General features: G+C 47.8%; 4 protein-coding genes across 5 annotated transcripts; 3 read left to right on the top strand and 1 right to left on the bottom strand.

The window, feature by feature from the left end:
- The first annotated feature begins 2319 nt into the window (after positions 1 to 2319).
- On the top strand, positions 2320 to 3808 carry LOC120906590 (fibroin heavy chain-like). Its single transcript, XM_040318374.1, has 2 exons — positions 2320 to 2432; positions 2689 to 3808. The coding sequence occupies exons 1-2, from the start codon at positions 2418 to 2420 to the stop codon at positions 3721 to 3723; spliced, it is 1050 nt and encodes a 349-aa protein (XP_040174308.1). The 5' UTR covers positions 2320 to 2417; the 3' UTR covers positions 3724 to 3808.
- Positions 3809 to 7820: 4012 nt separating this feature from the next.
- LOC120906256 (fibroin heavy chain-like) lies at positions 7821 to 9463 on the top strand. The gene is made up of 2 exons (XM_040317796.1): positions 7821 to 7946; positions 8229 to 9463. The coding sequence occupies exons 1-2, from the start codon at positions 7932 to 7934 to the stop codon at positions 9372 to 9374; spliced, it is 1161 nt and encodes a 386-aa protein (XP_040173730.1). The 5' UTR covers positions 7821 to 7931; the 3' UTR covers positions 9375 to 9463.
- A 3726-nt stretch (positions 9464 to 13189) lies between these two features.
- Positions 13190 to 21289, bottom strand: LOC120906179 (chitinase-3-like protein 2). 2 transcript variants are annotated; one of them, XM_040317679.1, is made up of 5 exons: positions 20976 to 21289; positions 20211 to 20528; positions 17706 to 17830; positions 16676 to 17593; positions 13190 to 14962 (listed from the first exon to the last, which is right to left on the bottom strand). In XM_040317679.1, exons 2-5 carry the CDS (start codon positions 20261 to 20263, stop codon positions 14313 to 14315), a joined length of 1746 nt encoding a protein of 581 aa, XP_040173613.1. In that variant the 5' UTR covers positions 20264 to 20528; positions 20976 to 21289; the 3' UTR covers positions 13190 to 14312. The 2 variants fall into 2 exon arrangements, with proteins under 2 accessions (XP_040173613.1, XP_040173614.1); XM_040317680.1 differs by lacking the exon at positions 20976 to 21289 and adding an exon at positions 20631 to 20776.
- An 897-nt stretch (positions 21290 to 22186) lies between these two features.
- Positions 22187 to 27953, top strand: LOC120906188 (dolichyl-diphosphooligosaccharide--protein glycosyltransferase subunit STT3A). Its single transcript, XM_040317692.1, has 4 exons — positions 22187 to 22909; positions 23724 to 25219; positions 25625 to 25844; positions 26780 to 27953. Exons 1-4 carry the CDS (start codon positions 22822 to 22824, stop codon positions 27112 to 27114), a joined length of 2139 nt encoding a protein of 712 aa, XP_040173626.1. The 5' UTR covers positions 22187 to 22821; the 3' UTR covers positions 27115 to 27953.
- Positions 27954 to 27975: the final 22 nt, after the last annotated feature.

The following is a 27975-nucleotide window of genomic DNA, read 5'->3' on the forward strand; positions in this document are numbered from 1 at the left end:
TCAAATAAATATTTCCAAATTTGGTCAACAACTCAGCAGCTTCTTATCATCTTTCAAGCAAGTTATTGGCAGCTCTTCCTCCCTTAAGGACGCATTCCTCCCTTACTCAAAATGCATGAAAGACCACGTGGACCAAGCAGATCACGTGGACCAAGAAAGTCATAGTTTTTTGTTTATCCTGGGCCTTGCTTAAGCAAGAACTGACAAAAAGATTTTGAATCTTGCGTTTGAGTTTACATCCTTTCGAGTAATTTAAAAACTTTTAAATTTCATTGACTTTTATCGTACAGCTTTCATTTTCATTTAGATCCTGCGAAAACTGAAGATAAATATTTTCTACGATGATGTAGATTCTTAGAACGTACGCCGCATATCATCTAGGATGTCTAATCTATTACGGTTTTTGTTTTTGAAACAGTGTTGAAAATCCAGATTCACTTAGATAGGGGTACTGGAATGGCAGTATTAAAAAAAACGAGTTTCTAATCGTTTCCTACAGCTTTGTAAGCACATCTTCTGTAAGAATTGGTAATTGTATAGCGTGATACGCATATCCTGGATTTTATTGGTAGTTTTGAGGTAGTAAATAATAGGTTTTTCGAATGTTTGTGAAATTTGTAACGAAAATTAGAACCCTTCCTTCCACCTCCCTCTCCCCCCAGTTGAAAACTGCAGAATGAATATGTCTTGGAACCTGTTCCTTGAGGCAGTACCGTAGTCAATTCGCATGATTTGTAATTTGTAATTTGGAAATCCATCATGGCGTTACATGACTTCGGTATACAATTTCAAATAGAGACGCAGAGTATACAATTTCAAGGCTATCTCTTTTAACAACGAGGTGAAGGCAAACATAATCCGCTCCCAAACCCATACTATCATCAACTCAACTCATTAGCTTAATGTACGAACTAATCTTCTTCTACTTCTTCTTCTATTTGGATTCATGTCCTACGCGGACATGCCGGCCTATATAGGCTTTCGAGACTTAATTCATTACCACGCAACCGGATGACTCTTATGAGATGGATTAATGGATGAGTTTTGACTCTTATTTTCTACCATTTTCGATGATACACCATATCGTATACACCAGTATCGAATCGATGGTTTTGAAAAGTTTTTGATCGCAAACAGAAAGGTTATTATCACTTCTTATTCGCTTCACTCGACATTTAGACGACACCTTACTCTAGGACATGTTGTTTGTGTTTCCCAATTTGGTCAATCGTCATTCTGCAGGATCGTTCAACAGTTATCAGCTTACAACAGGTCGTAGTTTTGTGTTGGTGTGTGATTTTATGCGTACGATTAAACTGTTTGAATGTAACTTTTTTGTTACAGCATCTACAAAGCAACCCTTCCACATGCCCGACATTTGTCAAAATAGTTTGAGCCTCTCGTCATAATAGTGTGCAAAGTGAGGTGATGTGTGACACTACCGCAACTGTCTCGGTTGGTGGGAATCAATCAGAAATGGGTTGCAAAGCCACGCACAGGTTACAGGCGGGTGAAGCCACCGAAATGAAGAAGAGTTACAGCTAAGATAGTGAAGCTTTCAAATTAAAAAAAAAAATCGCACACACAGTGGTGCCCAAAAAGTTGTCATTTTAAAATGAAAAACTGTTTGCCAAACAGTGATGAAGCTTAAGTAACACTTGATTAATGTATTCGCTTCAAAACTTAAAATAAAACAATCATAAAAATAGCTTTACTCTGTTTTGTTCAATCTCGATGAACCTCAGCCTCTTATGCAAAACCTTAACCTATATATTTAATTATACATATTACAACACGTTTAAACCCATCACGGAAAGAACGACATACTGCCTGCACTAACGTGATTCCACAATTCAACAAAGCACAATTTGAACGTTTTTTAAAACAAGATACATAATGAACCGATAAGATTGGAGGAGCCACATACAAAAATCCAAAAGATAATTTCTCAAGCAACGATGTAACATTGCTTTTTTGAACACAACTGTCAATACGTGCAAAAAAAAGGCTCGAAAGATTTTCCGAGGGAACAGTCGCGCACGCACGATTTGTTGCCATTTAGTGCTTCATTTCTAAACAAATGTTCATGCCTTTCATGGTCTTCCATTCTTGCGCGTCCAGATAAGATGGATAATGCTTTGAAACGAGGGAGAGAGCAAGAGCATGCATTAAAAAAAAAAAAAAAACGAGATGTTTTTGCTAAAAATACTAAAATTAACTAAGGACACCATCCATTAGGCGTTCCCTGCAAACACTCACGGATATATAAGAGCCAAAGTCCTGTTTCCTTCATCAGTCAAGTTCCGTCTTTGTAACGAACAGGCCACTGGAAGGAAGTCTGCCAGAGACATTCTGACAAGTGTGTACTAGTAGTGTGTGGCCAGTATCGTCGTCTCGCATAAGCCAAAACCTTTGAAATGCGCTTCTTTGTGGTGAGTAGGACATTGAAAATATTAAATTTTAGTCAATTCAATTATGATCTGCTGAGTATCGCGTCACCATTCAACAAGTGTTCTGTTGTAGAGCATCATCAATCAATTGTGTTTACGTCGTTAGCCAAAAGCTTAATCCTTCTGGAAACACAACCAATTAACAATCAACTATTTTCTGAATGATTGAAGCAACATCTCCAGCATTCTGTGGTCAATTCTAATGTCTCACTATCTTTTCTGAACGCCTAATTTCTAGGTTCTAGCCACCTGCCTTGCCGTAGCGTCGGCCGATATCGGGCTCAAGCTGCGCCAGGGAGCAGCGGCCGGTAGCAGTAGCTACGCCGGTAGCCAAGGCACAGTGAGCATCGATTACTCACCCACCGTCTTCGAAGATACGGTCGTCGATGGAGCTGCATCCGGTGCCAGTGCTGGCTCATACGCTGGAGCCGGCTCGTATGGCGGCGCTTCCTCCGGAGCGTCCAGCAATGCCTACGCAGGCGCTGCCAGCGGTGCTCAATACAACCAGGCGGGACTTTTTGGCGGTGCTGGTGCATCTGCCGATTTGTCTGCATCGGCCGGCTCATTCGGTGGGGCCGGTTCATTCGCAGGATCTAACGCTAACAGCTTCGCCAGTAGTGGCGCGTTCGGCTCGTCTTCGGCCGGTGCATCCGCCTTTGCCCAAGCCAAGACGGTGGTCCGCTATGAAGCCCCGGTGATCAAGAAGAACTTCTACTACCACGTAGCGCAGGACGATGCGATTGCTGAAACCGAAACCAAAACCCTCACCATCACGCCTCGCAAGCACTACAAGGTCATCTTCATCAAGGCCCCGTCTGCTAGCGCCAACGCCGGTGCATCGTCCAAGGCAGCCAGCCAAACGGAAGAGAAGACGATCGTCTACGTGCTCGTCAACAAGCCGGCTAAGGCAAACGCCACTAGTGAGGCCGAGGCAGGCTCTTACTCCTCTGGTAAGCCGGAGGTATACTTCGTCAAGTATCAGGGTGCTCAGGCTACCTCTAGTTCAAGCTCTAAATCGCAATCGGGTGGATCGATTGCCATCAGCGATGCCAATGTTTACTCTGCTGCTGGAGCCAATGCTTACTCTGGCGCTGGTGCTGGATCCGGTAATGTTGGTGTTAACGCTGGTGGGACTTCATTCGCTAATGCTGGTGCATCGGCCGGTGCTCGCAGCGATGTGCTGGTTGGTTCGGGCGGAAACAACGGTTTTAAAATTGCCTCTGCTGGAGCCTCTGCTGCAGCCGATTCCGGAACCTCTGAGAACTGGTCGTGAGTGATAGTAATGATGTAATAGGATGGAGTTTTGTTTGTAAGATTAGTAAAAAGAAGCCAGTAATTGTATCATAATAAAAGCGTATCCAAACACACACGCGATTTGTTGTACTTATTGTTGATTCTTGGGGCTGGTCTGGTGGTACAGTCGTCAACTCGTACGACTGAACAACATGCTCGTCATGGGTTCAAGCCCCGAATAGACCGTGCTCCCGTACGACTGATTATTTTGCTATGGTAACAATAAGTCACTGAAAGTCAAGCTCACTTCACTAGTGGGTTGGTTGTTGTGCCAAAGAAGAAGAAAGATTCAAGGAACTCTTTCCTCCTCTTTCTCTCTATCTATCTTTCTCTCTCTCTCTCACTCTTCCGCTCTCTCTCTCTCTCTTTGTCTCTCTCTCTTTCACTCACCTAGCAGATAAATGCACTGGTGAACTATGTAGGGTGCATGCATTCAAATCGTTTCAAACTTATAATTTATTTGAGTAGTCATTATTGAACATATTGAGTATTCAATTTGGCACTATACATGCAAAACACAATATCAATCAACATACTCTGTCCATGTCAAGTATGCATGTGAGTGGAGGCTCTTTAAAAAAGCCTTTAAAAAAGTCTGTCATAAATGGATGTGCCCTAAGAAAAGATTCGCCTCAACCCTACTTAATATGATTCTCCTTGACATCCATTTTGGTACGCTTCCGGATCAGACTCGGAAACGTTCAGGCTAGGGTGATATACTCTCAAGATTGTCCACCATAACAACAACAACAGGTTCGAAAGCATCTCCATTAGTATTCGAGTTCGTTCGGCAGGGGTTGGCGTCTTTACCTAAACGCTTTGCACTGCTAAAGCGTAGGCTGCAGATAATGGAGTGAGCGATTTATTCAAACGGTGCAGGCGCAAACCGTCAACTGATAAACACAAGCTCCTAAGCAAACGAGCCGAACCTTCGCCAAGAACATCAGCAATCAATCGCGCAGAGCAGGAGCAGTGCAGCACCAGGTCTGCCGGGGCCTCTGGAGCACTCGTGAATGGGTGACTGCTTCACCAAAAGGCCCTACCACAGCCAACGGCTCCACTATGCGGCTCCGGTAGTGGAACGGAACTTCTCCCTACCACTCTCTACCACCATTCCCCGCAAGCCACTTGCAAGGTGATCTTCATCAAGGCGACCCGTGCGACCCCGGCAGTGCTCACTCCGCTGACTACTACGGGCTCGTTAGCAAACCCGTCCGGCTGGCCGATTTCGAACGACCCCACCAGCGGCCGCCCGCAGTCGCCACCAGCAAACCAGAAGTGTTACTTCGTCCGTAGTATCAGGGCAAGGACGCGCGGCCGATCGCTAAAAGGCCGCACCGTCGGCAGTTAGCGTACGACGCTAACGGTGGTTGCGATGCAAATGGGGCGAGCCGGGCGGAGGAGACGGCCGGCTGGTACGCTAATGATGGTACCGGTTCGGACGATCGGTGCCGTGAATCCTGCCCACAATACCGATGCTGACCGTGATATTGCCTACGAAGTGTGACCGTTATTGGGCATTCCCAATTTCTCTAATCCGAATGAGGTAACCGGTGCAATCTTCAGACAGCTTCGGACTGAGCGAGAGACGACGTGCGTATGATGTTGCGAAGCAGGGATGTTGCAAAACCGCGTACAGTTACCATAAGGAGTTCTGAAGGTGTTTGCTGGACAATTGGTTTATTTATTTTCCCTACAGAGCCTGGAATTGCATGCCGAATGATACACACTAGATGGCTAGATCAAGTGATCCGGATGATTGTAACTGGCCCCTAACAAATGTATCCTGAACACAAACGATATTGCTCGTTATGCGAGATTTTACCCGTTAAGAGAGGTATTTGATGAGAATTTAGATTTGCTTGTGGCGCGAAAAACTTGTTATAAGGGATACTCGTGATGAGCGGATTCATTGTACATAAACCAGAATTAAGAAATTGAATAAAAAAATGTTGTTTTCTATGCAATTCTTTATGTCCTCGATATGACAGTAAAACTCCGTACCAGTCATTTTGACTAGTAGTGCTTAAATTAAAGTAGCTATAAGTCACAAGTATAGTAAGACCTGGGATGACAATGTTTTGATTTAACCTTATTTTGCATTCCACATATATAAAAACCAAAGTGGTTTAGTAATGAATTCCTCGCAAAGAAGTTATGTTTTGGCAATCTCATTACAGTTAGAACCTGCTGGAACGGTATCTGTCCCTAAGAACTCATCAGCCTAACCAATTCTGCACCAGTAATGTATTGAACTGCAAACAAGCAATCACTGAGTACATTGGCAGGAACGTGAAGAAATAATGCAACTTACTCTTCAAAACCTAGACAAAGAACTGATGGAAAAGTTGCAACAATCCTGGGCAATGGAATTATTCTCTTAGCGTTCTATTGCTTCTGATCCGTGGACATCATGTCGCTAAATAGATTAAGTGAGCTCGCGGTCTTTAAACAGACTTCTGGCTGATGGAAAGGTAGAAGAACGATGATGTGGCTAGTTCCGAGCTGTTGACTCAATTTTGAGGAGTGGCCATCTTGACTTGGGGATATTTTTGGAATTCAATATTCTTCAGTTTAATTATAATTATGAGATAGTTAAAATGGTCATCTGATGATTTGGGATCATCATGTGGAGGTGATGTTTAATATACACGATCTTCGAGATGGTATATCCTATTTTTTTGGAAAGGAGCACACGACTAATGTGCTAAACATACAGTGAGAGATTATTGTATACTTCCCATCACTATTAAAAAGCACGTAAAGCTTGGCTGCAAAGCTTTCATTATACATGCGATTTGAACCCAGGACAGAATTCATTAATGATGCGACCTAGCCCCATTTCACAGCTGCACCACCGGACCGCTGCGACATGAGACACGCTAAACAATGGTTTTAACATTACAGTCGTGTGGATGCTATTGAAGTTAACGAGTCTTTGGCCGATTCCGAGAAGTGTGCCGGAATTGTAAGGATTTCGCGGCACTCAGTACAATGGATGAGCGATGTATTATTGCTTCATTAGAACGTTCATGCTTCAACAGCCGCTTCCGTTTGTCCCGAACAGATGTTACCCCTTTTTGCGATATAATCTTGCTTGCTTTCCATTTTAAATAGATCAATAAACAATAAAAACAAATCAATAAACAACCGCTCCGCTGAAGGTGCGCATCGGTTGGTATCGGGGGAATATTGTCCCAACCATAAACCAAACACCACGCCACGCCAGTGTGGCGGTTGGATTCATTTTGGGTGTTGTTTTCGCTCTAATGTACCTCCAGCGGCCCAAAGGGGGGCGGCGGTTGATCTTTATTAAATCCCCCTCCCCCTGCTCCTCCAGCCTTCCCTCTTCCACTCATTCAACTCCAAACGCGGGCTGTTTACCTGCTGTGCCGGCGATTCGATTGGCGATGATACAATCGGCGATGCATTAGATTCGGTTAAGAAACAGATGATTCCACCAAGATCACAGACACACACACACACATACAGTACCAAGAATCACAAAGCACCCAGGAGCATCCGTTGCCCGGTAAACTTCAAAAGTTCGAAGTTCAGAGCCAGAAGCTCCAGTATCCAACGGCTCATCCGGATGTGCTTTGAAATGGATTAAACCCTATACAGCAACCGCGAAGGGAGTGGGAGACGGCCAAAATCGCCGAGAATGATCACCCTCTCGGGGGGTTCTTAGACACACACACACAGAGTACGCAAATGTTGGAGGGGGTTTGAAGGCGGTGCCGAAATTTCTAACTAGATTCCGCCTATCATCCACCACAAGGCCCCACCCTTCCGCCCTGGCAAACGACGGAGTAGCGTTAGCCGTCACTGGGTAGGGGCCGCGCAGGCGAGAAGGAAGATGACGAGCGCGCGCGCGACGGCGACACTTTTGTTTGTCTTTTTCGATACTGGCATGAATTAATAAACCGTGATCGAAAGCGATAGGCTAGCCTGCCCGCCCCTCTCTCCCGGGAGTTGGACTGGGACAGCCAGGCGGTAAGCCACGAACCTGCGAATACGGGGTGTACATATATAAGGCGCGGGTCCTACTCCTGCTTCAGTGAAGTTCGATCGTCCCGGCGAGCAGACGAGCCAGTGCCAGTACTCTCCACAGCACAGTTTCTAGGCTTTTTTGTTGTTGCGTGATCGTTGTTGTTGGTGAACCGTTTGCAAGGCGTTAAGACAAACATGCGCGCTTTTGTGGTGAGTTGTGAGTTTGATGGTGGGCAGACCGCAAGCAGCAGACCCGTCTGATCCTTCATGGGCACGGGCAGTGATATTGAGCACCAGCAAGTCCACCCATTCCTGTACTGCTATCAATCCTTCCCGGGGCCAGCATTTCGGCGTACGGCCCTCAACAACAATCAACCAAAAGCTTTTCAATATCACTGCCAGCGTCTGCCCTTAGGTCCTGCGGCTTTGCCCGGTCATTGCGCGTCAGTAGTGCGTACCTAATCGCTGTGCTTTCTCCTCTTCGTTTCGCAGGTTTTGGCGGCCTGTCTGGCCGTTGCGTCCGCTGACATCGGTTTGAAGCTGCGCCAGGCGGCGGAGGCCCGTGCAGCGAGCAGCTACGACGTCGGCCAGCAGTCGATAACGGTCGACTACGCGCCGGCCGTGTTCGAGGATACCGTCGTGGGCGATAGCCGCTCGTATGCGGACGCCGGCGCCTCGGCCGCGTCATACTCGGCCGGCCCGGGCAACGCCGTCTTCGATGCCGGCTACCAGGCCGGGCTTCGGGACGCCGCGTCCTCGGGCGCGTCGGCTTCGGCCGGTGCCGGTGCGGTCAGCGGCACTGGCTCGCGCTTCGGTGCGACCGGTGCGTACTCTGGTGCCGCCGCCGGCAGCTACGCCGGTAGCGGCGCGTTCGGCAGCTCGTCGTCGGCCGGTGCGTCCGCCTACGCCCAGGCCAAGACGCAGGTGCGCTATGCTGCCCCGGAGGTCCTGAAGCACTTCTACTATCACGTCGCGCCGGAGGAGCCGCAGGCCGAGGCCGAAGCCAACACGCTCACCATCACGCCCCGCAAGCACTACAAGGTCATCTTCATCAAGGCCCCGACTGTCAGCGCCAACGCCGGTGCGTCGTCCCAGGCCGCCAGCCAGACGGAGGAGAAGACGATCGTCTACGTGCTGGTCAACAAGCCCGCCAAGGCACAGGCCGGTGCGACCGCCGACGCCAGCTCGTTCTCCTCCGGCAAGCCGGAGGTGTACTTCGTCAAGTACCAGGGTGCCCAGGCCAGCGCGAACGCCAAGGCCGCTGCCACCGCCGGTGCCACGGCCGGCTCGTTCGGTGAGTCCGTCGTCGACGTCGGTTCGCTCGCCGGAGCGTCCGCCGGTGCGAACGCGAACGCATACAGCGCGTCTCAGGCCCAGGCCGGTGGATTCGGCGGCAGCAGCTTCGACGGTTCGTACGCCGATGCCGGTGCGTCGGCCGGTGCCACCGCCGGCAGCAACGACTACAGCTTCAACCTGCGCTCGAGCGACGTGTCCGCCGCCTCGGCTGGCGCGAGCGGCTACAACGGCGAGTTCGCCGCCAACGATGCTACCGTCGGGGCCGGCGTTACGGCCGCGTACGATGCCGCTGGTGCCAGTGCTGGCGCTGTTTCTGGCGCTGTCAACACGGTGGTCTACTAGGGCCCGCTGTAAGCCAACCGACGCTAACAAGCATAACCGAACCCAAAGCCCCCTAGAGTGTTGTCTCGAGACAGTGCACGACAAAGACTGTACGCCGAGATCGGCCAGCGCGCCGATTGGAGGAGTAGCGAGTGGGTCCGTCTCGGACTCCAGGATTCGGAATAGGAAAGGAAAGGCTGCCATGTCTCACCGCGGCACAGTGCTGAATTTTCAAATGCGACCAACACACTTTGCAGTGTGTTCGCCTGCGCTATCCCCTATTTTTGATGTGCACTTACAGATGTTTCCAAAATCGAGCCTAAGTTCAATAAAATAAATCTTTTTTTTTACATTAATGAAAGCCCGCTTCGTTTCTCCTATGACTGATTGGATATTGGAATTGGGGCGCTGGGGGGGAGTTTGTAAGGAAAACAATGAACGGCTTCATACGACGCGCATACGTCACAAGAGCTACCCAAGAGCTGCTCCAAAGTTGTTACATAATTTGCTTCGAATGGAAAAGCGCTGATGATCCTGTTTGTTAGCAGATTGAAGCGCAACACCTTTGGCTTTAGCAGAGATGTATACGAAACAGAGAGAGAGAGATACAAAAAAAAGCGTTATATCTGTTGATAACCGCTTCTCCCGACGCCCAAAGATGACCTTGATCTATGAGAATCGTCGTGGCGTGCCGGCCGGACGGGGCAGATGCCCCAAAACAGGTCTGACGGGTATTTGGAGATCCACGGTCAAGCTCGTTTTTGTTGTTTTTTTTACTGCTTCTTCTCCTCGCTTAATTTTCGTAATGGTAATTTGATCGTATTGTCAAGCTCTCGAGTCTTCCCACTCTGCTTTCGGTGTTCAAGTATATCACACAGCCTGAGTCTCGGGTCGGAGTATTGTAACATCATCATTAGCATACGCTTCATTATTAAGGAGACCTCCTCTATGGGGGGGAAGGGAACCACCGCAACGTGTCCCCTGTGTCAGGTGTCGGCTTGTGGCGTGATCTTTTGTTTAACCCCTACTGATCGTTAATATCTGCTAGGAGCCGAGATCATCAGAGCCTGCAGTGAACGATGTGGTAAATTGTTTTTTTTTAATGGGCCACGCGCATCATTGACCGCACTTTGGGCAGACGGCACTCTGACGCGCCGTGTACTTCCGAATGGTTCAAGAGCACAGCCAGTAGTCTTGCGAGGAACAGGAATTGGGCGGGTCATGGTCATGCGGTCAGGTGAATGGGACGCTCCGCACACGATTTGCAACATCCTGAGTTCTGACATCTGAGAGTTACGAAATTGATGGATGTACTCTTCCCGAACTTTTGGTTTCAGTTGGTTTGAGTGCTCCAAGTTATCGAAAGCAACTGAGTGACGCCTTCTTTTCAAGTAAAGTCCTACACAGGCGGAAGTAGTGAGGTGCACTTAAATTCCTTCCTCAGTTCCTCAGGTAGCCTCAGAAGTCCTGAGGTAGGAAAGGCAAATAGGATTCATTTTGGATTTATCGGTAAAGGATATAGGTGCTTGATCCTCCCCGTTAGGCACCAAAGTAGCAACTCCCCTCCCCCCCTCCCTCCCCTCTTCACCCTCTACCTTCAGTATGCTGAAAATGAATAAACATTCGCGATTAAGACTATGGCCTAACCATTTTGGGTCAACCGATGACCTTCGAAATGCTTTGAGAAGCGTTAAACTTTTTTGCAATTTTTGACCCACGAAGCTCCAAATTCGACGCAATGGATGATCAAAACATTAAGCAATAGGGATACCCTGGGAAGCTCACACCGATGGAGGCTTTTGCTATGTTGCAAACCAAATAAAAATAATAATGAAAATTTTGCGGGTATTAGTGATGTGCTCTCTGGAGCGCATCCACGAGTCAGATCCGACTCCAACTATTGTTAGTCCGATTCCGACTCCGGCAAAATGGAACCACTAGATCCACCCGGAGTCGTCCGGAGCCATCCGGAGTGGTTCGGAGTCGTTCGGAATCGTCCGGAGTCGCCCGGAGTCATTCGGAGTAGACCGGAATCGGAGTTGGTCGGAGTCAATAGGAGCCTTTGTGCTTGTGATCAGACATTTCCTTTCGTTGTGTTTTTTTTTTTTGTCTTTCACTTTGCTCGTGCACTTCTTAAACAGGCCTTTGTTTCGAAGGCCGACTCCACACGACTCCGGATGACTCTGTCTGTAGACGATTCCGGATGAATCCAGACTCCGGACGGCTCCGGACGATTCCGGGCGATTCTGGACGATTCCGAACGACTCCGAAAGATGTAGGGCGGACCTACCTACCGGAGTCGATTCCGAATTAATCGGAGTCGGCTCGGAGTCGATTCCGGATTTTTGCCAACTTTACCCATCACTACAGGGAATTTCCTCTCCGCTACCACGCCATTGCTTCCCTCAGCAAGGAATTTGAGTTTCACAACATTCTTCCTGCCGATTTGTAACGTAGCGAATTGCCTGGAGTGTGTGATATGAAGAGAATTTCGCAACGTGTTGTAGTTTTGCTATTAACATGACGAACTTGTTTTTTGCTTTGCATTGCAGGGTTTCCCACGATTTATTGGTCAGTTCCCATGATTTTTTTATGCATTCCCACAATTGTTGGATCGTGTCCCCTAGATTTTTAGATATTTTCCGATTGGATATCAATACCATTGGACCAACAATTTTGGGAAACGGCCAACAAATCGTGGAAACGCACCAAAAAAATATGGGAACCCATCAAAAATTGATGGGAACCAACCAATAAATCGTGGGAAACCCTGTAAATCTCATCATCAAATGAAGGAATAGATGGATTAATTATTCAATAAGACTTAAATCTCCATTGAAACAAATACCCAAAAAAAAAAAACAACGGGTGAACAGTTGGTTCGAATAAAGTACTGCATGATACATGGGAGGGTTTTTCAAACCCTTCTCCCAAAAGCGCCTCAGCATCCGACATCGCTGCAACGCTTGGACCGTAGAGGACCTTTAAAACATAAAAGCAATTAAAACATTCCACTGGTGAAATACACATACATTGAATGAGACACATCCACATTGCAATACATTTATAGTTGTCCGTTTTTTAGTTTTCATTTAGTAATATATATATATTTCCGTATAAAAAAGAACAGAGTGCGACTATTGCGTGTAACAGGTAACACTACTAGCGCAGAACTCTTTTGCTCTAAAATGCTGCGGTTGCTCTCCTTTTCTTTCTTTCTCTCTCTCTCTCTCTCTCTCTCTCTTTCTTTATCTTTCACTTTCTCTATCTCTTTCGGGTAACAATAAATTAATATTTAAAAAATACAAAACATGTTTAAAACGAAAAACGAACGATTAAACAAATAAATTAGCTAACCTTTTATCTAAAAATAACGCAGCGGCGAGCGCATCTAATTAGAGGCACATTTTTGTTTCGGTTTGTATGTTTTTTTGTATGTTTTTTTTTGTTCTGGTTTACTCTATATGAAGCTTACACGAAGCTTGAGGAAGGCTATTTTCATTAGCTGCTCTACTCGAAACATTTTCTTACCGCACTTTGCCGCCTGCTTTACGCACGTTTTGCCCTTTCCTCTCCTAATTATGCACCATATCTTCTTTCCCAGTTCGTATGCGCACACATAAAATCCCTTTACCTTTTTACGCTAACATTTAAAGCCTCAATAGGTACGTTTTACGGAAAAAACCCACCAAAATCAAACAAACAAGATCACTTGCGTGAACAAAAACACACGATCCGGACAGCGCAAAACAAAAACTATAATGCGGGCCTTGTTGTATTTCGCTTCTTGTTTTGTTTTGCTTAGCTGGAAGACAATTAATTGGTACACTTGATAATCGATCGTTTGTGGTGTTTTTTTTTTTTTGTTCATCTAGTTTGGAATTGTTTGTGGTTGTGTGTGTGGGTTCATACTGGTAATCCTTTGGCCAACCCGATTGAGGTCGGTCTAGGGTTTTAAAATTGACAAAATACAAATGCGACAGGTTTGCGCCTCCATCAATGCAGGGATGGCCTATCTATTCGCTACATTCGCTTGACATGTAAAGAACATACGAACAACACAACAACAAAAAACGCAAAACACCGGAATGATTACGGGAATAGGAATAGATCCCTCAGACGTTTTTCCGCTCCATACTGGGGGGGTTTGGTAATGAGAGCGAGGAATGCAAGAAAAAGAAAGGCAGTAAACAACAATAATATCGCTAAGTTACATCGAATCGAGGTAATCGAATGATGCAGAAAAGGGAAAAAATTGTTTTTTTTCTCTTATTCGTTGCTATCTACATCGCCCCAATCGCTATTTCGCTTTCGCTTTACAAAAATGTGCACATTTTTTTTCGTACCAACATTTCAGCACCGGGGAAGGAGGTGGGTTGGGGCAAAAAATAAACATAATAACGATAATAAACCCCTCTTCTTCTCATGCAAGGCTCTTTTCCAATTATCCAGATTCGGTTAAAACTACGATTGGAATATATAAATTAAAAAAACCGCTCCTGCTTGGCTTTTTTCATTTCGTTCGAGCTACCATCGCATCTATAATTTGTCCTGTCTTGACTAGAATTTAAGAGCGTAATCGTAATCGTACGTTTGATTTCTACACACGGTTTTCAGCTAACACCACCGGAAGCACAGGCTCTGACTCTTCCACCGAACGGGAAAACGGCCGAGGGAAAGGAAAAACGAAAGAAACGCACGCAACAAGAACAAACAAATAAAAGTAGAGCGCTACAGCATGAAAAGTAATATATAATAGCAAAAAAGTAAATCAAGAGCATACGATACGCTTACGCGCGCGCTCGCACACGCGCCAATAACTGCGGGCACGCGGCACTTCAGGTGCTTCCTGTCTGGTACTCTACCTTAGCAGCAACATTACACGTCATCGTACTGTACACATAGGCGACGCGTGTCGCGTAACGCGATTAAATGGGGCTAGCAGCGGCCGACGGCGGTTCACCGGTGGTCGCCCACGTTGGCCGGTGGCGCTGCAACGGTAGCGACCGGTGCGATGCGCTGCTGCTGCTCAGCGGTTTGTGGGACCGTTCTGTTCGCACCGGCACCGTCCACCAGCACCGAGCGTACCTTTCGCAGCAAGGGGAAGCTGCCCTGCTGCTGCTGCTGGTCGCCGGCGACAGTCCGGTCCCGGTAGAGCGCATTGTCCGCACAGTACGAGCCGAAATCGTCCGTGTTGAGGGAGAAGATCATCGCGCCGCCGAACCCGTGCGCCTTGATGTACTTCGCCTTGCACTCGAGGCTGCGCTCGTCCTCGTACGAGATCCACTCGCTGCCCGCGTACAGGTAGGGCGAGCAGCTCTCCACATCGTACACCTGGTGGACGTAGATGTTGTACCGGCGGAACCAGCAGATCTCCGAGTACGAGGCGAAGCCGAACGTGCCGACCCGCCCGTACCTGGACGCCGGCGCACCGATCCGCGTGTTGAACGGGTTGACGAGCGTGAAGGAGTGGCCGTAGGTCGGCAGGCCGAGTATCAGCTTGCTCTTGTCCAGCCCCGCCGACAGCCAGTAGTGCACGGAGGTGTTGATGTTGAGCGTGCCGAGCAGGGACTGTTCGTTCGCTCGGCGGTACAGCGGCGCATTAAGACCTGTGGGATGTTGAAGCAATGAAAAAAAAGGGGGAGATTAGAGGGGAGTTAGCAAGGATGTGCTGTTAGCCTCAGGATGAAGTTTTAAAACTTTAAAGGCGAACATTAATTTTTGGCGATAACCCTAGCGGCTCGGGCCGGTCTGATAAATCAATAAGTCAGCTCACTTCACTAGTGGGTACAGGCAGGCCTTGATCGAAAACAGTTGTTGTGCCAAAGAAGAAGAAAAAGAAGAAGAAAAATAAGAAGAAAGAGAAGAAGAACAAGAACAAGAAGATGGAAAAGGAAAAGGAAAAGGAAAAGCAAAAGGAAAAGAAAAAGGAAGAAGTGGAATGGCTTTTCGATTTCCTGGAAGCATTAATGATCTTCCAACGATTTGCAGGACATGCCCCAAGGAACAATTTAAATCTTATCCTAATTTGAAAGATGTTGTTACGACTACTTCATCTTCCGTTGTCATTGGAATGTCATTCCAATTGCATGACCTATAATAATATTAAAAATAAGTGTTGCAAATGCAACTTCTTTCCTAATCGCGAGAAATAACGTGATTGCTAAATTTTGACTTTTGACAAATTTTGACAAATCACTCGCGTACGAGCAGAAATCTATGCCAAGATACGTAGGACGTTAACACCAAATAAAAGAAGAATAAGACATGAAAACCGTTTTGGAATTTGCCATGGCTGTAGTTGTCAAGTAAACTACGCATTTGTTTACAAAAATATCGACATGGCTGACACCTATTGGAGACCCAAATCTACAATTATATCAATAAAAATTCATTCCATTGGCTTAAAATTAGAAGGACTTTCCTGATCACATGTTCAGACAATTTGAAAATTAAATAAGTTGTCCGCATGATCACGGCACTCGACCGGTTGTCGAATGGAACGGAATGCTTCGAATCGAACGGCAAAAAATTGGAATCATGCCAACCAATACGAATCGATGATAGATTTAAAGACGTTTTGAAGCTTTTTAAACAATTCTGTCAGAAATCAAATTAACTAAGATCAATTTTCCATGTCACTTTTCGTTGCACCTTCCTTGAACGTAGGGATTTGTATCCTTGAACTCGTTTTGGCAATTTAATTTAATCGTTATGATAGCGAACCAGGGTGGCATTTATGTAAAGGAAAAGAAATAGAGTGTATAATCTTTGCAGTAGGATAATTTTGGAAACTCTTGCTAACAGATGCGCACGAGCTGTTAACCAATTATCATCTCTACAGAGCGATGGCCGCTGGAGCTTTGGCTTAGCTTCGTAACACGAAAACCGATTGTGTCGAAGTCTACAATCGAATTCATTCAGTTCATCATACAATTTTTTCTATATCTCGCTGAAAGAGTCTATTATATGCCTGAACGAATCTACAACTCGCTGAACATGTCTATATAATCCTCGAAAGCCATGTAAAGAACGAACCACCTACGTTCATTATATCAACGTCCATCGGTTCTTCATAAATCATAATGTATAAATAAAAAGAACGTCCTACCCGTCGAAATAAAGAACGTCCTGCTCTGCCAAATAATGTTCAAGACGTAATAAAGAAATCAAATTCTTCTTGCGAGATGAAACCATTTACCATATTTTCATAAACTGAAATGAACGAATAAATCGTGATTCACGTTCAGTTCAGCTAAAAGAAAGAACTAGTACGATGACGTTCCTGAAAATGAGCCGAATCGCCCAAGCCTAGTACATACCCGTCTGTGGCACGTCCGGCGAGTAGAAGTGGTAATCGTACGTCATCAGGTTGACGTAGTCCGCGTAGCTGTTGATTTCGCCCACATCGTACGCCATGTACGCGATCGTTTCCTGGGGCGCCACCGCCACGCTCAGTATGTACGTCCGGTGCTCCCGCTGGTACTCGCGCCGTATCTCGTGCAGCAGCTGGGAGAAGTGCATCCGCCGCTTGCCGCCACTGTCCGGGAACTCCCAGTCGAGGTCGACCCCGTCGAGCTGGTACCGCTCGAGCGTCGCCTTCACCGACTGGATGAACAGCTTGCGCGTTGCGTGGTTCTCCACCATCGTGGCGAAGCCGCCGACGCTCGCCCCCCCGACCCACAGCAGTATGCGCAGGGCGGGGTTGGCGCGCCGCAGCTGCCTCGTGCGCACCAGCGCCTCCCGCACGTTATCGTCGATGAACAGCGTGTTGTTGACGATGTCGATGATGCCGATGTTCAGGTGGGTGCAGAGGTGTGGATCGATCTGCTCCGGCTGCAGTATGTGCCGGAGCGCTTGCCCGGTGGCGCCGCGCGCCTGCAGATCGGGCGTCGTGTAGTAGCACACGATCTTCGGGCTGGGCGGCAGCCCGTTCATCGCCTCCTTCGAGTAGATGTAGTTGCCAAAGCGCGACGGGAAGATGCGCTCACTGTCCAGCTGCTTCACGCGCACCGGTTCGGCCGGCTTCGGCCGGGAATCGTTGGCCAGGCCGAACAGACGGCCCGGCAGCACGGTGGAACCGTCCGTCGCGTAAATGCTTCGCACGATTGTTTCGGGCGGCGGCGGCGGCACACTGTCCTGACCGTTTGGCAGCGGCCCCAGCTGCTGCTGCTGTCGGAGCGTTTGGCGCAGCGCTTCCTCATACAGCACGAGTCGATTTCGCCAGTGAAGCGAGACATCTAGAAACAAGAAGGAAAGGAAAAGACGAACGCAGGACATAAGAACACTAAAAAAAAAAGAACCACAAAAATTGACCTAAATCATTCGCCAAAAACGGCACGAAGCGCTTACCTAAAAGAGCCGGCGGTATAATCAGATTCTGCCGATAGATCATCGTCCAGGTCGCGTACACCGTCAGGCTGGACATGGCACAGAGCGCGACCAGCAGGCAGCTCTGTATGTACGTATGTTGCCTCCTGTAACGGGGCGAGCGCGGTCATAAAATCAAATCAATACACCCATTAGCAAATGAAAAATGGCTACCTAATCCTGCGTAAGAAGCAACGAGAAAACGACAAAAAAAAACACAACAATCCCTAAAACCAGCGAGCATGTAGCGTAACCGACGGGGGGGAGGGGGGGGGGACTTGGCATTATTATCGCCCCACACGCAATCGCAAAATCTGTGTGTTTCTTTGTGCGTTTTTTTTACTAGCTCATAAAACATATAATGAAGGGTAACATTGTTTAAGGGCATAATATTGAACAGTTGCCAGTACTGTTATTTTAAAACCCTCCCCCCTAACCCCACAACCATCGCAGCGGGATGTTCGAGGGTGCAATAACACCTAAAACCACAAGGCAGTCTCTCTCTCTCTCTCTCTCTCTCGTCCGGCCCTTTTCAATTAGTTCTTCACCCTGGCCCAGGGAGATCGGGTTGCGGCGGCGGTATGCTACCGATGACGCTTCATGCCAGCAAGCGCGTGAAATGTGAACAGCAAACTCTCATCCCCCATCCCCAATCAATTGCTCGTACTGCACCTTTGGGCGCGTCCCAAAAATTTCTAGAGGCTCGTCGCTGCCAAGGGCCAGTTGTCAGTGGTTAGCAGGCGGTGCGAAGCCAAACAAAAAACAAAAAATGGCCCAAATCGCGAGCCGTGTGAACTAGTGGTGGGAGCTCGGAATCGGACCTGTCCGATATCGATTCCGTGGTCGCAATCGTTTTACGAAGCCAAATCCATTGCTGGAATCGATTCCGATTCCGGTGCCAATTCCAGAACGGATTGCAAAGCCAAATCAAGAGTTGAATCCGGAGCCAATTCCGAAGTTGACTCCGAATCCAGAATCGGCTCCGGTACCGAATCCGGAGTTGACTCCGGAGTCGATTTTGCAGTTGATTCCGAATCTGGAATCGAATCTGATGCCGAATTCGGAGTGGACTCCGTTGCCGATTCCGGAGACGACTCCGGAGTCGACTCCGAATCCGGAATCGACTCCGGTGCCGTCTCGGGAGTTGACTCCAGTGCCAATTCCGGAGTTGACTCCAGTGCCAATTTCGGAGTTGACTCCGGTGCCAATTCCAGAGTTGACTCGGGAGCCGATTCCGGAGACGACTCCAAATCTGGAATCGAATCCGACCCGAATCCGAAAATGAATCCGGAGCCGATTCCGGCGTTAATTCCGAATCCGGAGATGAATCCGGAGCTGATTACGGAGTTGATTCCGAATCCGGATTCGAAATCGGCTCCGGGATCAGAATCAGCTCCGGAATCGGAATCGACCTGCGAATCGCAATTTTTACTTCGGAAACGGAATCAGAGTTTACTCCTGAATTGGGTCATCATCATTAACCAGAATTAAAATTTGCTACGGAATAAGAATCAGTTCTTGAATTGAAACAATATGTTTCAGAAGCGAAATCAATCCAGAAATCTCCATGAGAATGGATAGTTCAAAAGTAAATTGGGATTTTTTTTTGGCGGCTATCGATACGTTGCATCACTGGACCGAAATGCCTATTCTTTTGTAGATACCGAAACTGATACCGAGTCCGAAGCCGATTATGATGCTGGGCCCGATTTCGGAACCAATACCGGATCCGATTCCGATTCCAGAATCGATTCCGAAAACTGATTGCAAACTTTAGAGTTAGCCGGAATCGATTCAGATGAAAGCTTCCGGAATCGATTCCGAGGAAACCGATTTGACGGTAGAATTTGGTTTCAAATGGTTAAATCCATATAATACATAATATTACTCAAACAGTTTGCATTTTGCAACAGCATTTTGTGCAACGAATCAGTCGCTATCATTTGAATGAGCTATTGTACGTTTCAGCAGTTATGGTGGCACTTAAAATAGAATGAACAATAAACATAATTTCCTATCTTTAGAGTTCAATTTAAAAAAAAAATGATACTGTACTTTCAAAGCAAGATTACTAAGGCCGAATTGTCCATCACGCTTTTTGTGGCTCTTTAATCCGACGAATTTTGCCGACCCCTGGACCACCGCAAACGCTGTTACGCTAGAGCGCTGGCAACTATCCAGCAGGATACGCTTTAAGGGATAGACCGGATGGTGCGATATAACCACCGGGTACGGAAGCGTTCGACGAAGTGTGCTAAATCGTCACCTTCGATTGGATTGGTTTGAAATGTTTGATTTAAAAACGAATTGTCCGTTTGCGGTTTAAATTAGCGTGCTTCGCTCAATAAAAGCGTGCGGCAATATTATCACAAATTGTTCAAAACATCAAACCAATAATGACTGGCAGAATGCTTCCCCCCCAGGCAATCGCGTTATCGCGAACAAACGCACCTAGATGGGGATGAGCGAAAGCAAATTAAATGTTACCTCAGCTTCGTATCCTCCTTCAGCAGCTCGTACTTGCCCTGCTGCTTCGACATGGTTGCCTGTCCGCGGTTCCGATCACTCCGATACAGCGGCCGAACCCGTTACCCGGGGTACGATGCACTCGATCCGGCCGTAGGGCTTGTGGTGGCCGACCCGTACTTGTGGCGAATCGGGAACGGGTGCGATTTAATTGCGCGTTTAGCTCGACCAACAGCAGTCCAGCAGCAGCCCGGTCGAGAGGAGCTGCATTTCGTACCGCGTGAGCGATGGTTTCAAGCTCGCGTTCGCTGCCCTGCGACAGTTTGGACGGAGAGCACCCTTGAAAGAACAAAGCGAATAGAAAGCGGGGAGGAGACGTTAGAAAAGGCCGAGCGTGTGTCCGCATGCCGGTGTGCGGAGGGGACCAGCAGCACTGTTTACATAGACGGGTGGGATGACGGGATGGGACGGGTCTTTCTGCTGTAGATTAGAACGATCGCGCGAGCACTGCTTGTTGTTCCTTAGCGCACATGGCCAAGGGACAACGCGACGAAACGCGGAAGCATCTGTTCGACGGCCGTTTGCTTGATTAGTGCGCAACAATGTAATGCATTTGTCCCCCCTCTCCCCACATTACGATACACCACCAATGCACTTGCACTCGCTCACCAGAGAGCCGTCGCCGTCGGGATACCGGAAGCTTGTTATGCTCGAATTCGTTTTGTTTTTCTTCTAAAAATTCACAAAAACAACATACCCCAGTGACTACTGGACTTAAGAACGAACCTTCACTCTATCCTGGCTGGAGCGTGTCCAGCTATTTGGCCTGCTGCGCCAACTTTCTTCACCAACTGCTTTTGCTTTTTGGGAGAATCTTTGCGAAGGGATGGGCTTTATGCGTCGTGTGTGTTTTTCATTCCCCCCTAGCTAGCCCAACTCTGTCTCTGGTTGCCCGGGGTCTGCCAGCTGCAATCCGTTGCGGGAAACTACAATGGTTTTACGGCACACACGGAACCACGGAATCACAAAGCACACACTTTACCTTCGGCTGCTTAGGGTGCTGCGGGATGCTTGTTTTGACAGGAGAGTCTTGTGTATCGTTTTTTTTTTTTTGGTCGTTGGGGGAGAAATACCTACAAACTCGACCGCGTACGTGTGTATGGATGTGTGAGTGTAGGCGAGAGCAGTGTGACCAGATTATTTTGGCGGTTTTCGGTAGGAGTCGATCAGAAAATTTTACTGTTTCTATAAAAAATAAGAAATTTAGAACATTCTCAGCCAACGAAGGATTGAGATGTACATTTGTTTTTGAGCGGTGGCGATTTCCTTTCCTCGGGGCTCCACGCGGCCGCTTAGAGCCATGGCATTGCTCCATCGGATGCGATTTAATCGAACGGGCTAAGAGTTGTTGTTTGATTGATACTTTCGATTGAAATTACGATTTTTAGGCTGGAAATAGACGAACCGAGATCGTCGCGATCCGGGGACCGGCTTTTTTTCTGGTCACTCTGGGCGAGAGAGCGAAAGAAAGAAACAACCAGGAGAACGTACACCGGGAAGAGAATGGGAGGAAAATGAGTTACTAGATTTAAGTGCAAGCATAATTTTGCGAAAGAAAAACACGATTAGTTTAACAATCACAAAGCATAAATAAAGCAAATAAACATGTAAATAACGCATTTGTATCGTTTTCCTGGTTCTATACTGTCAAACAAACACACCATTCAACATGGCGTCGCGGAAAAGACGTTGCAATTTGAAACGTGCGTAGTCCAATCTTTGCGTAGCTTTAGCGTGCTTGAATACCTGCCGAAGCTTATTAACAATTAACGGGAATTATTTTAATATAAATTAAGCAATTTTAAAACGTTGCTTTTCCCCCCGTCCCTTTTCGCTTCATTCCAACCGCAGCCGTGGTGTAGCCAAGGTGTAACGCATCTGTCAAAGTGCCGCTGGAACTTGACAGTTGAACGCGATGACAGGCCAACAAGCAAAAAAAGAAAAGAAAAGGAAAAAAACGCCGATGTGCCACGCCAGAAAGTTACACTGTATTTGAGCTGGAGGGTGAACTGCACCAGAAAACGCCGGCTTTTTTCCGGGGGAACGCAAATTCACACACACTCACACGCGCTGAACACCCGCAGCTGCGCCAGCAAAAGAAAAGTTCCCGGAGCAAGCAAGTGACAAGGGGATAGTGCCTGTCCTCCCTACACCGATCGGTTCGTGCCGCCTCTCCGACTGTACACGGCTCTGTGTGTGGCCGCTGTGTGTGTTTTGGCCCGCCGCGATTATTGACCGAGTCGACCGAAGGAGGAGGTCACGAAATGCCACTATCAACTACGGGGCTTTGATGGGCAACAATAGTACCAGCAGCAGCACCAGCAGCAACAACAGCGACAGCAAGCGAAACCGGGTGGCCGGAAGATAGAAAACAACAACAGCTTCCCGAGGCCGGCATCGGCACCGAGCGGGCTTCCCGAGCCGGAACGTCTAGTCATCAAACGGCCGAAACCGTATCGTCTGGGGGAAGCGAAGCGGAAGCGAACGACCGGGCACCAAAGCCGCTCTACCGGGCCGGCCGGCGAATCGCGCCCGCAAGTGGTGCAGCAGAACAAGATTGACCAGCTTCGCGATGGATCAAGTGACGAAGCTACGCATGAACCTGGAGAAGCAGGAAAGCCTCATCAAGCTGGGCATCCTGACTACGGCGGCTATTCTGTGTAAGTGGGAATGGTTTTTTTTCTTCTCTGTTTTGTCTGTTTGCTCGCTACCAAAATTGAATTCCAAGTCACTGTGATGTGTCTTGCAAGGAAACAGGGGCCGTAATAACCAATTAAGTTCGGATAAATTTCTTATAAGAAGTGATGAGAACTATGAAGTTTTCGGCGGAATCGATTCCGACTAGCTTTGAAGTTTTCTGGAATCGATTCCGGATAATAGGTCCGGAATAAGTTTCCGGAATCGGCTCCGGATTCATTTTCTTGAATCAGCTTCGGAACCTGCTCCGGAATCGGCTGCGGAATCGAAACTCGAATTGGCTTCAAAATCGGAGTCCGTTTCGACATATCCATAAGACGTTTGGATTCAATGATGCTACAAAGAATCAAAATTTACTTGTAAACGATCAATTCTCATGGAGATTCCCGGACTGATTTTGCTTCTGAAACTTCTTATTTGAATTCAAGAACGGACTCTTATGCCGGAGCTAATTTCAATTCTGGAGTCAATTCTGATTCCGTTACCCGAGCAAATGGTGATTTCCAGTTAGATTCCGTTCGGAATCGGAAACGGCTCAAGAATTGATTCCGAATACGGCTTCGACTTCGAAATCGGCTCCGGAATCAACTTCGGAATCGGTTCCAGAATCGGAATCGATTCCAGCATTGGAATTGGTTCCTTAATTGATTACAAACATGGAACCGGAATCGGGTAGGTCGCTTCCATACTCAACTAGAAGACACCTTTACAAGTGTTAAATAATTGCTTTAATGTGTCCTTCCGTTTTTTTTCCTCCTTGCACTACCACTCCTTCAGCCTTCTCCACGCGCCTGTTCTCCGTCCTGCGGTTCGAGAGCGTCATCCACGAGTTCGATCCGTACTTTAACTACCGCACCACGAAGCATCTGGCCGAGCAGGGCTTCTACAACTTCCACAATTGGTTCGACGATCGCGCCTGGTACCCGCTCGGGCGCATCATCGGCGGCACCATCTACCCGGGGCTGATGGTGACGTCCGCCGTCCTGTACCGGCTGATGTGGCTCGCCAACATCACGGTCGACATCCGGAACGTGTGCGTCTTTCTCGCGCCGTTCTTCTCCTCCCTCACCACGATCGTGACGTACCTGCTGACGAAGGAGATACACAGCAGCGGGGCCGGGCTGGTGGCCGGCGCGATGATCTCGATCGTGCCGGGGTACATATCCCGGTCGGTCGCCGGCTCGTACGATAACGAGGGCATCGCGATCTTCTGCATGCTGCTGACGTACTACACCTGGATCAAGGCGGTCAAGACCGGCGCGATCCTGTGGGCGACGCTGGCCGCCCTCGCCTACTTCTACATGGTGTCGTCCTGGGGCGGGTACGTGTTTCTCATCAACCTGATCCCGCTGCACGTGCTCGCGCTGATGGCGACCGGGCGCTTCACGCACCGCGTTTACATCGCGTACAGCACGCTCTACACGATCGGCACCATCCTGTCGATGCAGATCTCGTTCGTCGGCTTCCAGCCGGTCCAGAGCTCGGAGCACATGCTGGCGTTCGGCGTGTTCGGGCTCTGCCAGCTGCACGCGTTCGTCGACTACGTGCGGTCGGCCGTGCCGAAGGAGCACTTCGACACGCTGTTCCAGGCGCTGATCGTGACGATCGCGTCGGTCGTGGCGCTAACCGGGCTCGCCCTCACCGTCACCGGGAAGATATCGCCCTGGACCGGGCGCTTCTACTCGCTGCTCGATCCGTCCTACGCGAAGAACCACATCCCGATCATCGCCTCCGTGTCCGAGCATCAGCCGACGTCCTGGTCGTCCTTCTACTTCGATCTGCAGATACTGGTGTTTCTCTTTCCCGCCGGTCTCTACTTTTGCTTCTCCAAGCTGTCCGACGCGAACATCTTCATCATCCTGTACGGCGTGACCAGCATCTACTTTGCCGGCGTGATGGTGCGCCTGATGCTGGTGCTGGCCCCCGTCATGTGCATCCTGTCCGGCATTGCCATCTCGCACCTGCTGACCAAGTACATCCGCAACATGGAGGTGGGCGGGCCGGGCCTGGCGCCCGTACCCGAGAACAGCAGCAACCGCAAGGCGAAGGCCCGGTACGAGCAGCAATCGTCCGTCAAGAACGAGGTCGCGATCGGGTTCGTGCTGCTGGTCACCTTCCTGCTCGTCACCTACACGTTCCACTGCACCTGGGTCACGTCCGAGGCGTACAGCTCGCCCAGCATCGTGCTCAGTGCGCGGTCGCAGGATGGCGGCCGGATCATTTTCGACGACTTCCGCGAGGCGTACTACTGGCTTAAGATGAACACTCCCGAGGTATGGATTTTTATATTGTATTTTTAATAGTTTTGCCTCTGTGTTCTGCATTATTCGAGGTTTTTTTATTGTTAGAAAAGTTTACAAACTAATTTATTAGCTATGATTATCATTAAAAAAAAAAGAATAATTCAGAACAGAAGGAAAAAGCTAAATGTTTAAAAACAATTATTAAAGTCTTGATGAAAACAGTTTAAATTCGAGTTTGATCGTGTCATGAAGACAGTTGATTTACGTACGTAAGTCCTGTACTCACGCACCACGATCGAACGATGATTGTTGGCACTTTGATCGCTGATCGTACCTTCGGGTCTTTGCTTTCGGAGTGATGTTTGCTTGCCGCAAGTAACGTCTTCTAAAAATATTCCTTTTTCTCACTTCTCGTGTGCGACTCCGCCACTACAGGATGCACGGGTAATGTCCTGGTGGGATTATGGCTACCAAATCACGGCAATGGCCAACCGTACGATACTGGTGGACAACAACACCTGGAACAATACGCACATTTCGCGCGTCGGCCAAGCGATGGCATCGACCGAGGAGAAGGCGTACGAGATCATGAAGGAGCTGGACGTCGACTACGTGCTGGTCATATTTGGTGGACTGACGGGCTACTCGTCTGATGGTGAGGCGGGGTTTTTGTCGTTGTTGTTTTGGTTTTGGGCACACCAAAGTAGTGTTGGGTTTCTTGAATCTATCCTTGAAATGCATTCATATGAATCTTCAGTGATGAGTGATTCGAATCTCGAATCGACTATTCAAAGATCTATGAATCTCCAAGGTTCCATGAATTATCAAGGACTCATGAATCTTCAAATCTTGATCTATAATTCTTGATTCTTCATTTTTTGAGATTAATAAATCCATTCACATTCATATATCTCCAAGGATTCATGAATCTATCGTTGAAATGCATTCATATGAATCTTTAGTGATGAGTGATTCGAATCTCGAATCGGCTCTTCAAAGATTCATGAATCTCTAAGGAGTCATGAATCACCAAGAATATAATTATAATTCTCGATTCTTTGAGATTCATAAATCCATTCACATTCATATATCTCTAAGGATTCATGAATCTATCAAAATACACAGGTACAGGAATTTCAGCGACCCAGCCTAATAACATACCCGTCGTGGGTTCCAACCTCGCATGGGCTGTCTCTCCGTAGCAAAACAAACAGTCCGGCTTCGTGGTGTTTGCCTAGAAGTCTCGAATGCCTGTATAGACTGGCATGACCACGTAGGTTACGCCAACAAGAAGAATAATGAAAAGCTCAAGCTCTATGAATCCTTGGAGATTTACGAATCCCTAGAGATTCGTGAATCTTTCAAGATGTATTAATCTTTGAGATTCATCAATCTTTGGAGATCCAAGAATCTTGGGAGCGCCATTAATCATTGAGATTCAAGAATCTTTGCAACCAAGATTCAGATTTATTGAATCATTTCAAAGATTCATTTAGATTCTTGCATCTGAATCAGATACCCAACACTTCAACAAAGTACCTTACCGCAGAGCTAATTCCTATTCGTTTGCTTTTCCGCTGCGCAACACAGACATCAACAAGTTCCTGTGGATGGTGCGCATCGGCGGCAGCACGGACCGGGGCGCCCACATCAAGGAGATGGACTATTACGCGCCGAGCGGTGACTTCCGGATCGACAAGGAGGGTTCGCCGGTGCTGCTCAACTGTCTGATGTACAAGATGTGCTACTACCGGTTCGGGCAGGTCTACACCGAGGGTGGCAAAGCGCCCGGGTACGATCGGGTCCGGGGTGCCGAGATCGGCAACAAGGACTTTGAGCTGGATGTGCTCGAGGAGGCGTACACGACCGAACACTGGCTGGTGCGAATCTACAAGGTGAAGGATCTCAGCAACCGTGGCGTCTAAGTGGCTGCAACAACAACAACAACAACCCTTCGCTTTATGTCGATTTGCTCGAGTCGGGTTGCGTAGTCATACAACTCCCCCTACTTAACATTACTTCTTCTTCTCTCTCTCTATAAACGATCGGTTTGCATCCCAGCCGTAAGTTGAATATGTTTCCCTACAAAAGCATACACCCACTCCACACAACACCTCATTTACGACCGCTGCCTTAAACGATGCAAACAAACAAACACACAAAACACACACACACACAGGGGACAGTTTATTGAATTGAAGGATTCTATTTTGTTAATTGTGTATTGTAAGAATTTCCCCTTTTTTTCTATGGTTTATTGCAACACTCCGGCAGTTGATATTGTACGCGAGATTGAATGCATTTATTAGTTTTGAACATGACCAGTGGTTTAGGGCCTCCCTCCCGGAAATTAAGGCCAACGCACCGCACACGCCCACGGTTCGATGTGTGGCCAATGGAATTAGTCTGCGCGACCGTTTGAAACGCACAACGCAATTTGGCCGCCCATCCCGGTCAGTAGAGCATAGTGTTACCCCACTCACGGAAGGACTCGGCATTGGGAGGGAGTTTTTTTTTTGCTTTAGTTGAATTAGGACACCATTCCACAAAACACACACGCACACACATACAGACGATAAAAAACCATCCACAAACAGAGCAAGAACAAAGCACGAGAGCAATAGGTAAAATGGTGGTGAAGCTGGAAATTCACAGTGTGTACTGCCGTCACGCCACACCGGGAAATCAAAAAACAAGTATCTTTTCCTACAAATTAAAAGCAAATAATAAAAAAACACACTTGAATTAAATATTTTACAATAAATTGACTGGCGTGTAGTTATTTT

The sequence above is a fragment of the Anopheles arabiensis genome, chromosome X, assembly GCF_016920715.1.
Source record: "Anopheles arabiensis isolate DONGOLA chromosome X, AaraD3, whole genome shotgun sequence".
Lineage (NCBI taxonomy): Eukaryota > Metazoa > Arthropoda > Insecta > Diptera > Culicidae > Anopheles > Anopheles arabiensis.